Here is a 17,711-nt window from a genome sequence, read left to right as displayed (position 1 = left end):
GCTGTCAAGTGTTTCTCCCATCTCTTTGCTAGCCCCAAACACTCAGGAGACAAAAGGAACTTCTAAAGGGAATGTGGTCCTGCAGATCAAGAAAGCACGTGGCGATGCAATGAACTAAGCGCATAAATACTGCCGGGGCACTCAGCACCACAAATGTGCACACTCAAACACAAACACACATGGTTCTAGTTGGGAAGCATTATAATTCCAGGCCATCAGATGCGGAAAGGCTCCAGAAAGCTAGCTGGAGCTCATCACTTAAGAACGCTGTAGAAATGTCCCAGGTTAGACCTCTAACACCTCCAGCTAAATTGATAGAATCATAGAGTTGGAAGGGACCCCGTGGGTCATCTAGTCCAACCCCAAGCAATGCAAGAAAATCAGCTAAAGCATCCATGATAGTTGGCCACTCTGCTTAAAAACCTCCAAAGAAGGAGAGTCCACAACCTCTCATGGGAGACCGTTCCACTGCCGAACAGCTCTTACTGCCAGAAAGTTTTTCCAAAAGTTTATCCGAATCTCCTTTTATGTAACTTGAAGTCACTGGTTCGAGTCCTACCTTCCAGAGCAGGAGAAAACAAGCATGCTCCCTCCTCCATGTGACAGGCCTTGAGATATTTGAAGATGGCTGTCATATCTTAAAAAACAGAGACATCACCTTGCTGACAAAGGTCCATATAGTTAAAGCCATGGTTTTCCCAGTAGTGATGTATGGAAGTGAGAGCTGGACCATAAAGAAGGCTGATCGCTGAAGAATGGGTGCTTTTGAATTCTGGTGCTGGAGGAGACTCTGGAGAGTCCCATGGACTGCAAGAAGATCAAACCTCTCCATTCTGAAGGAAATCAGCCCTGAGTGCTCACTGGAAGGACAGATCCTGTAGCTGAGGCTCCAAGACTTTGGCCACCTCATGAGAAGAGAAGACTCCCTGGAAAAGACCCTGATGTTGGGAAAGATGGAGGGCACAAGGAGAAGGGAACGACAGAGGACGAGATGGTTGGACAGTGTTCTCGAAGCTACCAGCATGAGTTTGACCAAACTGCGGGAAGCAGTGGAAGACAGGAGGGCCTGGCGTGCTCTGGTCCAGGGGGTCACGAAGAGCCGGACACGACTAAATGACTAAACAACAATAAACAACATCATATCTCCTCCCGGTCTCCTTTTTCCCCAGGCTAAATATACCCAGCTCCTTCAACCAAGCACCTAGGAAAACAGAAAGCTGCCTTATACCAAATCAGATCATTGGTCCATTTAGCCCATCTAGCCCAGTACTGCGTAACACTGAGGCTTCCCCCCAGACCTACCTGGAGATGCCGGGAATTGAACTTGGGAACTGTTGCACACAGAGCAAATACTCTACCACCGAGCTACACCCTTTCTACCAAAGCAACAAGGCTGGGAAACGTCCCATTCCACCCCTGTCTGACAGCTGCTTCCACTCAGAGCAGGCAGCACTAGGCTAAATGGAGCCAGGGGTTTGACTCAGCGTAACACCTCAGCTTCACGAACAGAAGAAATTTCTGACAGCAAGAGTTGTTTGACTCCTTCTACAGACTCCTTCAGAGGAGAATGGACTCTCCTTCCTTGGAGGTTTCTAAGCAGAGGTTAAAGGTAAAGGTAAAGGGACCCTTGACCATTAGGTCCAGTTGTGACCGACTCTGGGGTTGTGGCGCTCATCTCGCTTTACTGGCCAAGGGAGCCGGCGTACAGCTTCCGGGTCATGTGGCCAGCATGACTAAGCCGCTTCTGGCGAACCAGAGCAGCGCACGGAAGCGCCGTTTACCTTCCCGCCGGAGTGGTACCTATGTATCTACTTGCACTTTGACATGCTTTCGAACTGCTAGGTGGGCAGGAGCAGGGACCGAGCAACGGGAGCTCATCCCGTCACGGGGATTCGAACCGCCAACCTTCTGATCAGCAAGTCCTAGGCTCTGTGGTTTAGCCCACAGCACCACCCGCATCCCTCAAGCAGAGGGTTAGATGCCCATAAATCTGTCAGGGATGCTTCAGATGTGATTTCTGTATTGAAATGGGTTGGATCAGATGACTGTTTGGGTCCTTTTCAACTCCATGATTCCATGGACGCCTCGGGTGTGAATGCCGGGCCTGGAAAAATTGCACAGATGTATGCTGAAAATAAGGGACGCAGGTGGCACTATGGGTTAAAACACAGAGCCTAGGACCTGCTGATCAGAAGGTCGGCAGTTCGAATCCCTGCGACAGGATGAGCTCCCGTTGCTCGGTCCCTGCTCCTGCCAACCTAGCAGTTCAAAAGCACGTCAAAGTGCAAGTAGATAAATAGGTTCCGCTCCGGCGGGAAGGTAAACAGCGTTTTCGTGCGCTGCTCTGGTTCGCCAGAAGCGGCTTAGTCATGCTGGCCACATGACCCGGAAGCTGTCCGCCGGCTCCCTCGGCCGATAAAGCGAGATGAGCGCCGCAACCCCAGAGTCGGTACAACTGGACCTAATGGTCAGGGGTCCCTTTACCTTTATGCTGAAAATAGGCAATACCTGTAAGATGGTGACAGGGGGTACTAGCAGACGAGGGAAATGGGCTCCTTAGAGATGCGTTTTTTTCCAGGCTGCTGAGTCACCAGGCCGTAATTTGAGCCGGTCCTCCCTTCCTCCCTCGAGCCCCCACCCGCCTGCTTGCTAAGGGGAAAGGAGCCAGGTACGATAAACAAGAGATGGAAGCTGGCGCACACCTGGGGCCTGCTGATTAGGGCGTAATCAGATTTGAAATGCTTCTGCAGAGCTCCTGGAAAAGGCACCCCGATTTCACAGCCACGCAGGCCAAGGTGAAGGGAAATCTTTGGGATCGATTGGCGTCCAAATTAAGTATGGGGCGGGGGGGGGAATCGATCTCCATCTAATTCCGCCACTGCCCCCCACCCCACCCTGAAAAGCAACCCAGATGGAAATAAACTTTTTTAATAAAAAAAAACACTGAAGCAAATGAAACGTTTAATAGGGAGAGGAGCGGCCAAAGCGGAAGATGATCGTAAAGAAGAGGATTAGCAAGGATGCAACAATCCAGTCTGCAGAAGGACTGGGCAGGGCAGGGAGGCAGCAGGGGATGAGAAACCTCAGCCAGAAAGGGGGGGGGAGAGAAAACAGCCCCCTGACAAAGAGGGAGCTGTTCCCGAGCTCTTCTTCAGCTGCCCTGTGCTCCTCTCCACCGCTGCCCCCCCTCACTGCAGCCCCCCACCACCTTGGCAGATAAAAAGCGTGAGAGAGGAAATTGAGAGTGGGAAATCAGGGCTGAGCTGGGGGGGGGGACGGAGAGAACTGCTTAGGGCACCTCATCTCAGCAGGTGAGGGGGGTGGAGATTTAGCTTAAACCGTGGATTAACTCACTGGGTGCTGCGGATGGGGGGGCACATTTTTATTAAAGTGTGCTGATAATAGCAGAGTGGGAGATTCAGGAGCTGCACGCCGGGGGGGGGGGGGCGTGAGCAATGAGAGAGTTTGCAGAGTTGATGAAACACGCTTTCCGGGGAATCGGTCTCCCCGGAGCCTTAAGAAGAAAGCTGGAGGAGGAACCTTGAGTTGGGAACCTTGAGTAGAGTATTTTTAACCTGTATTTTAAATTGTATTCCCCCCCCAAAAAAATATGTTTTTATTGTAATTTTACTGGTGTTAGCCGCCCTGAGCCTGGCTCTGGCCGGGGAGGGCAGAGTATATATATATAAAATTATTATTATCAATATAAGATAATTAGGAAATTCTAGGAAGTAATAAACTAGGTTTAGGGATTAAAAAAAGTTCTGTTATAGTGAACATTATGGATTGGAACATAAAGCAAAGTTAAGGAATTTGTAATTGAAAGAAGGTATTTGTGTTATAAATATGAAGTTTGAAATTGTTAAATGTGTGATACAATGAAATTCAGATTGAGGGGTGTCGAGGAAGTCATTTAGCAATGTAATATAACCAGGATAAAAGAAGAAACAATTCTTTTTTTCTTATTCTTTTTGGGTTATTTTTGTTGTTGTTGTGTTAAGTGTAATGTTTTTCTTTTGTGTTAATGTCTATGTTCTATAAGAGAAAATTAATATTTTTTTGGAAAATAATAATAATAATAATAATAATAATAATAATAATGTTGTTGTTGTTGTTGTTGTTGTTGTTGTTGTTGTTGTTATTCTCAACATGAAGAAGAAGACTCCTGTCCAGGTTGAGAAGAAAGCTGCACTTCCCATAATACTCAGTGGCCTCTTTCATGTTGCTGCTTCTGTGCAGGAGTGTAGGACTGTTCTGAAGAAAGAGACACCCTTAAGTCTGCCAGCAGGACACTGTAACTTACTACAGTGGTGCCTCGCAAGACGAATGCCTCGCAAGACGAAAAACGCGCAAGACGAAAGAGTTTTCCGTTTTTTGATCGTTCCACAAGACGAATTTCCCTATGGGCTTGCTTCGCAATACGAAACGTCTTGCGAGTTCTTGCGAGTTTGTTTCCTTTTTCTTAAAGCCACTAAGCCATTAATAGCCGCTAAGCCGCTAATAGCCGTGCTTCGCAAGACGAAAAAACCGCAAGGCGAAGAGACTCGCGGAACGGATTAATTTCGTCTTGCGAGGCACCACTGTAACATGAAGCTCCAAACAGGCAGACCCTGAGCAAGGACCGCAGTTCTTCTAACGCAAGAAGAGCCCGGTGGATCAGGCCAAGGGCCCCTCAAGCCCATCATCCTGTCCTCGCAGCAGCCAACCAGGTGTCCCAGGGGGAACCCGCAAATAGGACCAGAGAGGGCTACCGAAGGAGCTGCCATCCGCTCGCCCTTTTGCCTGCCCCTTCCCCATATATCGGGACCCAAAGGGGTGTGTTAGCTTGTAAGATCAGCGTCTTCACTTGCTTAGCCATGAGTAGAACCCACTGTGCCTTCCAACCTTACCTTGCCTGTGCATTGCACTGATCTGAACATTAAAGGTTTTGGAAGAAAATGTACTCAGGTGTTTGTCACTCATGCTGGTAGCTTCAAGAACACTGTCCCACCATCTTGTCCTTTGTCATCCCCTTCTCCTTGTGCCCTCCATCTTTCCCAACATCAGGGTCTTTTCCAGGGAGTCTTCTCTTCTCATGAGGTGGCCAAAGTCTTGGAGCCTCAGCTTCAGGATCTGGCCTTCCAGTGAGCACTCAGGGCTGATTTCCTTAAGATTGGATAGGTTTGATCTTCTTGCAGTCCATGGGACTCTCAAGAGTCTCCTCCAGCACCATAATTCAAAAGCATCAATTCTTCGGCGATCAGCCTTCTTGATGGTCCAGCTCTCACGTGAAAAATAGCTAAGGGCCAGGACATGGATGCGCCTTCACAAAATGTTTGGGGTGGAGGGTTAAAACTGCATCCATTTTTAAAATATATCTTTGGTTCAATATATGGAGGAGTTAACGTTGTTCACACTCGACCTGAGCCTTAGCCGACAAATTTCTGTCCAGATAAAAAAAAAGATCTAAATACTGCGTTTAAAACATGCATAGGCCTGAGCTCTGGAGAACTTCCAGGGGAAGAGGCAGCCATAAAGGAGAGGCCATTATCAAGGCCATCTCTCTGTGATGTCTGAACTTTGGAACTGGCAGCACAGTTTTAGACGTCTGGGAAATGCTAGAGAGGTATTAACAGATAACTACCAACCTGGTTATTGAATTGGATTTATAGCACTCCTCACTCCCGAGAACAATATACCTGGGTTTTTATGGATGGGTTTTTAAGAGTGTGGTCCATTCCAGACAGTGCTAGGGAACGGATGGGACACCGACAGAGAAATGTTTGAATAAATGCTATGGTCCGTTTCCTTGTTCTTGAACTTAAAAGGGAAAAGCTAACACCTGAACTAGATCTCTGTTTTCCTGTTAGCTATTTTTCACGTGAGAGCTGGACCGTAAAGAAGGCTGATCGCCGAAGAATGGATGCTTTTGAATTATGGTGCTGGAGGAGTCTCTTGAGAGTCCCATGGACTGCAAGAAGATCAAACCTCTCCATTCTGAAGGACATCAGCCCTGAGTGCTCACTGGAAGGACAGATCCTGAAGCTGAGGCTCCAAGACTTTGGCCACCTCATGAGAAGAGAAGACTCCCTGGAAAAGACCCTGATGTTGGGAAAGATGGAGGGCGCAAGGAGAAGGGGACAACAGAAGACGAGATGGTGGGACAGGGTTCTTGAAGCTACCAAACTGCGGGAGGCAGTGCAAGACAGGAGTGCCTGGCGTGCTCTGGTCCAGGGAGTCACGAAAAGACGGACACAACTAAACGACTAAACAACAACAAACAACAAATTTTTTCACATCCTACCTGCCACTGTTTATAAGGGAGATTTTAAAATAATTGGAGTTCCTGAATTGCATTTATCCCAATAAGATTCCCAAACAGATGCTCAAAGTAAAGTAGATCTGAGTCTTAATGTGGTTACTCCATTTGTAAATTTCCAGTTTGGAGATTTTCTTCTGAGTTCTGGAAAATAAGCCAAGGTTCCTTGCAAGAACTTAGACCTGAGATATTGAGCCACTTAGGATTAGTGAAGTTTCTCTTTGTGAGCTTGCAAAGAAGCCAATATTTATAAGGGGCTGTGACTTAATCCAGGATGGGGTAACCAGTGTGATCCCTTCCGGATGCTGCTGGGACTCCAACTCTCATCAGTCCCATCCAGCATGGCCAGTGGCCAGGGATGTGGATGGGAGTTGTAGTCCGACAACATTCAGAGAGCAACATCTCAGCTTCTCCTGATTGAGATCAAATCCCACAAGGCTAACTTTAATTAGCAGCGGATGAGCTAAGCTATCTTGCCAAGTAGTTTGCACTGACCTAGCAAACCTCAGCTCTGAGACGGTTGAACTTGATACCAAAAGGGACCGTTATGGAAACCCAAGCTACACTTAGCAGAATGAAGATAGTTGGGATCTGGGACGATGTTACAGTGACAGCTGCCTCCCACTCCAACTGGGAGCAGCTCTGCACTCACATGTGCCAGTATCCAAGACCAGGATACTGTCCTATAGCCTACCTGCTCTGGCGTGACTCCTGCTAGCAACTTCACTGCTCCTGGCCGGAGAGCTGGAAGTTTTGGCAAGCTTGTTAGCGGACACCCTGTACATGACTCCTCCGATGCAGCGCAGATCTTTGCTCCTCCAGTGGTGCTGCAAAGCCTGGAACTTGCTCCCTGTGGGAGAGTTGCGGGTGCTATTCAGTACCAGAGACCTGCAAAGACAAAAGAATACACTCAAGGTAAGCAACTGGGACCTTTGCTCACAGCCTGCCATGTTCTTTTAGGACTATCCAACAGGGTTATCCAACAGAAACAAGAGTTTAAATGCTAGCAGGGTTGTTATTCCAATGTGCTATTCTGAAAAGTGGTCTGCCTGACCTGTCCTTGGCATTTCCTTCCACTTGTCTCAAACAACTGAAGCAGAAAAATATCCAAGGTTTACTCCAGACTCACCCAAGCCTCTGCAGTGAGCATGCATTCTGGGACAGAAGCAAACTCAGCAGCGCTTTGCTTGCGCTGCTTGATTTGTTCTGCTTCCAGGAGCCAGGCTTCCAAGAGAGGTAGAACTTTTCTAGACCAGGAATGTCCACTTGGACCGGCAGCAGCTCCCAAAGGCCTCTGCAGCCCTCCCACCACTGTGTGCCTAAGTCCCTTCAAAGCACTACACACACACACACACACACACACACACACACACACACTTTGCAAACATTTCAATGACTGTGCAAGTTAAGTCAGTATTACCACCAGACTGCACGTAGGGGAAGGGGATGGGATGTGGACCAGAGCATCTCTACTTATATTTTCCCACTGGAACTTTTGCATTACCTAAGTTGATTAGGAGGAAGGAATTGATGCTGACTGCAAATAAATATCTGGCAACCTTGAAAATTTCCAAGTTTTTAGGTTCACGCAATACAAGTAAAATAAGCACGCTAAACTGGATCATTCTCTAGGACATTGGGAAATTCTCCAATGCAAACAATTTTCTTGTGCAAAATTACCCCAATTTGTATCGGGAAAATTCTTCAGAAATCTTCAATTCAACCTTTTTCTGGAAAACCCACATCCCAGGGAAAGAAGCAGTTACAGATGAGAGACGAGGGCTTGTTAAAGTCCATGGCAGAAGCAAGAGGATTAGACAAGTCGTTGGATGATAAAACTATCAGTGGCTACAAGTCATGATGGCTCTGTTCTCCATCCTATCAGAGGCAGAATCACAAGTGAAAGAGCACTGCCGCACTAGTTCCTGCTTGCAAGCTTCCACTGTGGACTAGAAACTTGTTTTCTTCTTTTAACATGAAATTTCCTTGCCAAATTCCGGGTCCTCTGGGCAACTCTGCCAAGATGCAGCTTGCTGCATGGGCTAGTTCTGCATCTGTAACTCTTCCCACGCGCATTCAGAGTTCTGCATATCCACCATTAGGCCAGCAGCCATTCCAACCAAATCAAATCTGCTCCAGTATCAGCTGCCTTAACTATTTAGCGCTAATCCAAACAGTAATTTGTTTATGCAAATGAGAGATCTAATTTTGAATTAGCACAAAACTATGGCTCATAATGCTATTAGCGGAAACTATATAAACCGCGGCATTGACTGAAGAATGGGTGTAAATTAGGGAGCTGCTCTCCTATCAGCAGAAAGCAAAAGCCGGAGGAGCATTACCTTCAAATGAAGGCAAGCGCGGCACGCAAAAAGGGGGAATTGCAAAATGTAATCATTACATTTATTAGTGCTTAGCATGACAAGTTTATTCTAATATGGTTGTTGCCATTGGCTACCGGCCTTGATGTGTTGTGCCTGAGAGTTCCCACAGATGGGGCAAGAAGAAAGTTGGCCCGTTAACCGGTTTGCGCAAAGCAATCAAGGAAGGAGGAGGAAGAAGACGACTTGGGTGCACAAATGCAGCTTGAAGCATCTCTGCTCTATAGCCTGATCAAAAGGCTATTCCGTGAAACATCGCCGGGGGGGATGGGGGGGACCCATGTATTTATATCAAAGCGCTTATCTGACCTAGGGAAAAAGGACTCTGCGTGGATTCAGGTGTAGCAAAAATCTGATTGCAGGGACACAGTGAAACTATTCCTATTTTCCCCCGGGCATTTAAAATTGGGCTGTCGCAAGGGATGCCACTGTTGCTCCTCTATGCTTCACTGTGAACTGAGGTCCTACACACCCTTGTGGCAGAAAAGAGATTGTAGCATGTATTAGTCCGTAAAAAGCAAGCCACCAGCAAGGTCTCCCCCAACGTATTTCTAGGAGTCAATCTTTAGTGCATGGCTAAATGGCTCTGAGGTGTTTGGAACAAGGGGCTTCCTTTGGCATTTAAAGCCCTAAATGGAGTGATTGGCAGCCAGTGCAGCTGGACCAGGATCGGTGAAATAGGCTCAAACCGACTTGAGCAACCTGGCCACTGAGTTCTGCACCAGCTGAAGTTTCCGAACTGTCCTCAGAGGCAGCCCCACATATAGTGCATTGCAGTAACCTAACTTAGAGGTTACCAGAGCACAGACGACAGAAGTTAGGCTTTCTCTGTCCAGATAGGGATCCAGCAAAAACTGATGGAAGGCCCTCCGGGCCACTGAGGCCACCTGAGCCTCAAGAGACAGCAAAGGATCCAGGAGGACCCCCAAGCTGTGAACCTCCTCCTTCAGAGGAAGTGTTACCCCATCAAGAGCAGGCAACCTCTCCAACAAAAAAGGAATGGCAAGACAAAGTGTTTGAGTATATTGAACTGGCTAGATTAACAGAGGCAATTAGAGATCACACTAGACAAGAGTTTCAAAAAGCATGGGGGAAATGCAGAGAATACTTCACAAAACTGTGCCCTAAAATACATACCTGGACTTGTTTCGATTAATGTCTGCAGGAGACTTTGTGGATATTTAAGTTATAATTAGAAAAACCTTAATAATTATTCATAAAGGAAACAGCTTATAAGAAGTAAATAAGGAGGCCAGATACAGGATAAAGGAAGTCTTTTATTTGGTTGTTTGTATTGTTGTATGTTTTGCTCATTGTATGTTATGTTCACGTTTAACGAGGGTGGATTTCTGTATTGGGGGGATGGGGAGTTTATGCTATGTTGTAAATAAAATTTCCAATAAAAATTTGTTAAATACAGGAAGAGCAGGCCACCTCCCATCCATCTGGTCTAAGGAACTGCCCCCTAACAACGCCTCGGTGTTATCTGGACTGAGCTTCTGGTTCTGGGTCTCATCCAGTCCATTATCGGAGCAAGACGTCAGTCCAGCTCTTCCACTGCCTCACCTGCAGACGTAAAGGACAAGCAGAGCTGTGTGTCATCAGCAATATTGCTGACAACGTACTCCAAAGCTCCGGATAACCCCACTCAGCGGTTTCATGTGGATGTTAAACAGCATGGGGAAGAAAACCGAACCCTGAGGAACCCCACACTGAAGGCTCCACGAGGTTGAAGAGCGTCACCCTCTGGAAATGAGCATCTGAGTAGGACCGGAAGCACCGCAAATATTTTATAAATTTATTAAACTCATTTATAAGTAGATAACTTTCCGGCATTCGTTTGGAGGAGGGAAAGCATGATTAGACAAAATGGATTGGCAGCTACAGTTGCAACTAGTAAATTGCTGTTCAGCAAACTGCTATGAGTTGTGTTGAGTGCCTTAAGACCTGTGCTATTTTTGGAACTCTATGCGTTATTTTAATCTTAATTGACTTTGTTGAAAACCATCCTTGTGGCTCCAGGAAAGGACAGTATATTTTTGTGTTTAGTCATTTAGTCGTGTCCGACTCTTCGTGACCCCCTGGACCAGAGCACGCCAGGCTCTCCTGTCTTCCATTGCCTCCCGCAGTTTGGTCAAACTCATGCTGGTAGCTTCGAGAACACTGTCCCACCATCTCGTCCTCTGTCGTCCCCTTCTCCTTGTGCCCTCCATCTTTCCCAACATCAGGGTCTTTTCCAGGGAGTCTTTTCTTTTCATGAGGTGTCCAAAGTCTTGGAGCCTCAGCTTCAGGATCTGCCCTTCCAGTGAGCACTCAGGGCTGATTTCCTTCAGAATGGAGAGGTTTGATCTCCTTGCAGTCCATGGGACTCTCAAGAGTCTCCTCCAGCGCCAGAATTCAAAAGCACGAATTCTTCGGCGATCAGCCTTCTTTTTGGTCCAGCTCTCACTTCCATACAGTATATAGGACAGTACAGTGGTACCTCGGGTTACATACGCTTCAGGTTACAGACGCTTCAGGTTACACACTCCGCTAACCTAGAAATAGTACCTCAGGTTAAGAACTTTGCTTCATGATGAGAACAGAAATCGTGCTCCGGCGGCAGCGGGAGGCCCCATTAGCTAAAGTGGTGCTTCAGGTTAAGAACAGTTTCAGGTTAAGAATGGACCTCCAGAACGAATTAAGTTCTTAACCCGAGGTACCACTGTATATAGATCACCCAAATAAGCAAAACAAAGGCAAGGCACCCACCCTCTCCCGTCCAAGGCGCGTCCATCCCCTTTCTGCCTCTCGTGCCCCATTCCTTTGCAGATTAGATGTCTTGTGCTCCAACTGCACTCTGCTTCTGTTTGCGTTAGAGACTGCTGAGCTTTACTACTTCGGCCTCTAATCCAGACACCTGCGCTCAGCGGTTTTCCTAAACATTTCCGAATGAAGACTCATTAACGCCAGCCACCCCGAGGTGGTTGCTGCAACCGCTTCTCCTTGCTTAGCGCACGCTGAAAGGTAAAAAGGCTGCCTGTTCTGCTGAAAGCTCCATCTGGTAGGGCTCCAACACACCACAGCTGTGATTAAAGCTGAACAAGGCAGGGAAGCCGCTCTTTTTTTATATCGGGAGCTGCCGCTGCAGGCATGAAAACCAAACCACAGGTTAGAGAGAGATCAAACAGCAAGCGAGAAACGTCGAGGAAACAGATCGCATCCTGGCCAAAGAACAAAAGCGGCTATATTCCATTCTGACCATGGTCTAACTGGTGTGGAAACAAATGTGACTGCCTTATTGTAGACGTGCCCAAGCACTCTCAGTGATGATGGGGTTTTTCTGGGTCAGACAAAGGGTCCATTTAGCCCTGTTTTCCACTACAGCCAACCAGGTGCGGCCGAGACCACATAACACCGGTCCTGAAAAACCTACATTGGCTCCCAGTATGTTTCTGAGCACAATTCAAAGTGTTGGTGTTGACCTTTAAAGCCCAAAATGGCCTCGATCCAGTATACCTGAAGGAGCGTCTCCATCCCCATCGTTCTGCCCAGACACTGAGGTCCAGCTCCGAAGGCCTTCTGGCAGATCCCTTACTGCAAGAAGAGAGGCTTCAAGGAACCAGGCAGAGGGCCTTCTTGGTAGTGGCGTCTGCCCTGTGGAACACCCTCCCATCAGATGTCAAAGAAATAAACAACTATCTGACATTTAGAAGACATCTGAAGGCAGCCCTGTTTAAGGAAGTTTTAAATGACTGGTGTTTTAATGTATTTTCAATCTTTTGTTGAAAGCTGCCCAGAGTGGCTGGAGAAACCCAGCCAGATGGGTGGGGTATAAATAATAAATTATTATTATTATTATTAAAAGGTAAAGGTACCCCTGACCGTTAGGTCCAGTCGCAGACAACTCTGGGGTTGTGCGCTCATCTCGCTCTATAGGCCGAGGGAGCCAGCGTTTGTCCGCAGACAGTTTCTGGGTCATGTGGCCAACGCCGTTTACCTTCCTGCCAGAGTGGTACCTATTTATCTACTAGTACTTGACGTGCTTTTGAACTGCTAGGTTGGCAGGAGCTGGGACTGAATAACGGGAGCTCACCCCGTCGCGGGGATTCAAACTGCTGACCTTCCGACTGGCAAGCCCTAGGCTCTATGGTTTAGACCACAGTGCCACCCGCGTCCCAATTATTATTATTATTATTATTATTATTATTATTATTATTATTAAGCCCCCAAGTACTGCATAAATGCAACAACCATTCCCTTTAGGATGGTTCCTCCTAAAGGGAGGAAATGCCTTAGCTCAATAGTAAATCATCTGCATTGCAAGCCAAAGGTATCAGGTTCAATCCCTGATCTCCAGGTATGAATAGAATCATAGAATCATAGAATGTGTAGAGCTGGAAGAGACCATGAGGGTCATCTAGTCCAACCCCCTGCAAGGCAGAAATCTTTTGCCCAACGTGAGGCTCAAACACATGACCCTAAGATTGAGAGTCTCATGCTCTACTGACTGAGCCACAGAGGGAGACTCCTTTTTGAAATCCTGGAGAGCAGCTCATAGGTTTGCTCTCTGTGGTCCCCTGCCATTTGCTCCCAAGGAGCCAGAATTCAGAGGCCATAGCAGCTGGCAGAGACTGTTTCACTCTCTCTAAATGCTGGACTAACTTGTTGGTCGCTTTTTTGAAAAATGAATTATGCAAAGTGACAATCGAAAATCACAACAGACTCTATGGGGTGCTGAGGCGAGTACTGTGACATTTAAAAGGTTATGTTGGTATTTTATGTTTCTAAAATGAGTAAACAGGAGTCCACCGCCAGCGCAAAAATAAATAAATCTAAATGCTTATCAAAAAGACCTGCTGTGCCTTCTGATCGCATACTTGGCTGTTCCTGCTTTAAGCCAGAAGAGGATAGACTCACTTGATCAGTACACAGAAGGCTGTACTTATTTCAGAGAGGAGCAAAATGTTGTTTAACTGCTACTGGTCTTGCGATTCCTAGATTACCTGCTTTTTGTGGCAAATGCTCACAAATTGGAGAACAATCCTGCCCTACCCCCATTTTTGCTATGGGTGTTGTTGGTGGGGTTTTTGGCTTCTGCTGGGGAGGGCAGGATATAGACAAATTATTATTATTATTATTATTATTATTATTATTATTAGGGGGTGTCTGTCCTGGAGACCACCGTCTACCCCAGTGGTGTCCAAACTTTTTTCAAAAAGGGCCAGATTTGATGAAGTGAAGGGCCGTGGGGGGCCAACACGTTGCTGACCTTTTTTTAGGATTTTACCCCAAAGATGTTGAGCTTTTCTTAGGACTGGAGTTGTTGAGCGTCTTTTAGGATTGAAGTTGGGGAGGTTTTTTAGGAATTTACCCCAAGAAATAAACTGCCACAGGGACTGGATTAAACTGACCGGCGGGCCGGATTAGGCCCCCCGAAACGGACTTTGGATATGCCTGGTCTACCCCCTGCTACCCCCAAGCACAGATCTAGCACTAGCAGATTTCCAAAATGGGGTATGACAGAAGCGGGGCAAGGACGGGAAATGAGTTCAGCTGAGACGCTCCACAATCTGGCCTCTGAACTATGCCACTCTGGAGTTAGCATAGCTAATCCCTCGCCAAGCAGAAATTCATGGGTGGGGAAATTTTTTAAAAAATTAAGAACCATTGGGGTGGGAAGTCCTCCTACCCCTCCTGCCCTGACTAACCAGTAGGGCTTTGGAAGCTGAATCACAGAACCCCTGCAATGAAGGAACCTTTTTGCCCAACACCGGGCTCAAACCCACATCCCTGAGATCTCATGCTCCACAGACTGAGCTATCCCAGTAGCGGGTCGCCTGGCCCTGTTAGGCTTGCGGAGCCAGTTGTGGGCCTCTGCTGGGCGAAGTCTTGGGATGCCAGCGAACCCTGCCAGGGAGTCACCCACAGCCAAATTGAACTGCCAAGAGCTAAACTGAAAGGTGTTTTCCCAGCTGTTAGAAATTGGGATTGTTTGCATGACACCCACCGTGAAACAGGCCTTTTAACATCTATTTATTGGAAACATCTGTCCTCACGTATCTCTGAGCCAGACTTTCTCAACCCTGGGTCTCCATATGTTGTTGGACTACAACTCCCATCATTCCTAGCTAGCGGGGCCAGTGGTCAGGGATGAAGGGAGTTGTAGTCCAACAACATCTGGGGACTCAAGGTTGAGTCTTGGCTGAGAATATTGGTGATAGCTGCGGATGAGGTCTCTACTATTCAGTTTTAAATTGGATAATGTATATTTTTTTCCTGTACTTACAACTTATGGTAAGCTGCACTTCCAAGCCCCAAAGGGAGCCACCCAAGTACAGTGGTACCTCAGGTTAAGAACTTAATTCGTTCTGGAGGTCCGCTCTGAACCTAAAACTGTTCTTTACCTGAGATACCACTTTAGCTAATGGGGCCTCCTGCTGACGCCGAACCACCGCTGCACGATTTCTGTTCTCATCCTAAGAAAAGTTCTTAACCCGAGGTACTATTTCTGGGTTAGCGGAGTCTGTAACCTGAAGCATATGTAACCTGAAGCGTCTGTAACCCAAGGCACCACTGTAACTTACAAAATGATTTTAAATAATACGAATAATGAACAACATAAGACCACATTAAACAGGAAGTCAGCAGCATTAGCAACAAAAGAAAACATTGACACAAAACAGCTGCACAGCCCAAATTCTGCAAAAAAACCAACAAGCCCATCTTCTTGCATAGCCAGGCTTCCACCACTCACTGAATGCCAGCCAGTCCCCCTGCTTTTAAAGAGGGGGTGTGAGTGGAAAAGGGTCTCGGAGGTTAATCCTGAGTGCACAAGTAGGCATGTGAGGAGAAAGGTGCTCTTGCACCCAGATCACTTCGGGTTTTAAAAGGTAAACATCACAGCACTTGGAACTCTGCCTAGAAACAAACAGGTAGCCAGTGCAGACAGAACAATGTCAGAGCAGCCTGCTCCAGGGAGAAGCTTTGCGGCTGCATTTTGGTACCCTCTGAAAGTTCCCAAGTACTTCCCAGAGACAGCCCTGGTAACGACTGTGTTACAGCATTTTATCCAGTTTGTTACCGCAGCAGGAATGACTGTGGCCAATTTTATTTATTTTTTATGTTAAGAACAGCAACTGGTATTCAGAAATACTGCTGTCTCCAGCTGTGGAAGCTAATAGGCCTTGATAGCCTTACCCTCAATGAATTTGCCTAATCGTTTTGTAGAGTCATGTAAGTCGGTGGCCATCACTGCCTCCTGTGGTGGAGAGTTCCATAGGTTAACTATGTTTTGTGTAAAGTAGTGCTTTCTGTTGTTGTTTTTTGAAATGAATAATACTTTATTTAGAATTCAACAATAACAAAGGAAAAACCCACAGTAGTTGCTACATCAATTCATTACAATTAACCCATTTTAGCAATATATAAATAGTAATAGAAAAATTACTCAACATCACTTTTAACTTACTGAAGTTTTCATATTACACTGTTATCTCTTTATCTCTTTCTTAATATATCAAAAAGAGAAAGATCAAGAAAGGAGACACAGAAAGAAAAGAGAAGAAGAAGAAGAAAAGGGGGGAGTGAGAGGAAGGAGGAAAAGGAAAAAGGAAAAACAAAACAAAACAAACACATTTGTCTTCTGATTAGACTCATTGTATTATTATTTCTACATTTTTTTCACACCCACAACAAATATAATGTTTTTTGATATCTGACGAAAACAAAGAAAGAAATACAATAACTTGGAACTGTGTGTAAGAAGTGCTTTCTGAATTGCCACACATTCAGCTTCACTGGGTGCCCGCAAGTTCCAGTAAAAGGAGCTTGCTCAGTTACCCCTCCTATCCCAAAGGAGCGAACACCTGTTTGCATCATGAGTTCTCAATTAACCAATTTCCTTTAGCACTGGCCTTGAGAGCCTGATGAGGAACATCTGCTCTCAGATTCATTATTCCGAATATCTAGCGGCTCCTAACATAAACTAACAAATTAGGCTTAGGGGAGACTGTTTCTCCACAAGATCTGCCCCTGCTTTTTGTGGGGTTTTCTTAAACCTGCGATACAGCTGCCCAGAATTGTGGTCAAGGCATTTTTGCTTTCTCTTTCGGAGGAAGAACCATGTGCAGTCCTGCCAGCGCAGTCCACGCAGAGCCCGAGCTGTGTGAAGTCTCCGCCGTATTATTATCGGACATCTATCACGTTGGAAAAACCACGCTAAGAGAAGCCTCTTGCAAACTGTGCTTATTTTTCTCCTGCGTTAGCAGCAAATGGAGTGCCTTGCCTGGAGCTGAAGTGGAAACGGTCGCCACAGGTAATTCTCAACTGGATTCTCACTCACAGAGACATGCGCGCACCGCAGCCGCTTCCTTCAAGCTGGAACTGAGCGTTTAAAACACATTAATCTAAGTGACGAACACCCGTGGTCCAGAGCCAGGTTTTCCTGGCTAGTAACCGGGTTAACGCGGCAGATTGACAATCACTGAAAGAGCTCTTTATATGTGCAACTGACAACGACCACATCTAGGCGGACAAGCGAAGGAGGGTTGTATGATGAAGGGGAAACAGTTGCTGTAAGAGTGCTCTCTTCTCAAAACTCAGCATGCAAAGAATTGCAGGAAATGACAGCTTGGAAATCCTTGGGGTTTTTTCCCTAGTCCACTGTTCACACAGAGTTCTCAGTGGCTTGGCACAAATGCGTCAGCTGCCAGGGACTCGCTCCTCTGCAGTGGTTTTTGCTGCTGCGTCACACTGAGCTAAGCTATGGCTTGGTTTAGTGTGACGTGTGAACCAGGCCACTGTGGTAGAGAACAGAAAATGTCTAGGCAAGATGTATCCGGGCTCTGCTGAGACAGGCCAGCTCCATCAGGTCTCCCCTCAATGCGGATCTGAGGGCACCCATCCCAGGAGTGGGAGACAACTGAGAAGCAGTAATTCCTCCATGGGCACTTTCTGCCCCTGAACTGCACCAGCTGGTCAGCAAAGGAACAACTGTCTAGAAACTGGAGCGCCATTTTTTAGGTTGTAAGTCTGCAGGTTGGGGCTGGTCT

At 46.7% G+C, this 17,711-nt stretch overlaps 1 protein-coding gene across 1 annotated transcript in view; it reads right to left on the bottom strand.

The window, feature by feature from the left end:
• Positions 1–17,711, bottom strand: part of ZC3H3 (zinc finger CCCH-type containing 3) — a 269,239-nt gene that overhangs the window by 97,580 nt on the left and 153,948 nt on the right. The window contains exon 5 of the mRNA XM_082235559.1: positions 6,993–7,186. Within this exon, the coding sequence (XP_082091685.1) occupies positions 6,993–7,186 (194 nt within the window). The remainder of the gene's footprint in view (positions 1–6,992; positions 7,187–17,711) is intronic.

The sequence above is a fragment of the Podarcis vaucheri genome (genome assembly GCF_965113315.1).
Source record: "Podarcis vaucheri genome assembly, chromosome: 8".
Lineage (NCBI taxonomy): Eukaryota > Metazoa > Chordata > Lepidosauria > Squamata > Lacertidae > Podarcis > Podarcis vaucheri.
The sequence above is the reverse complement of the archived record's forward strand: the minus strand, read 5'-3'. Positions and strand labels throughout refer to the sequence as shown.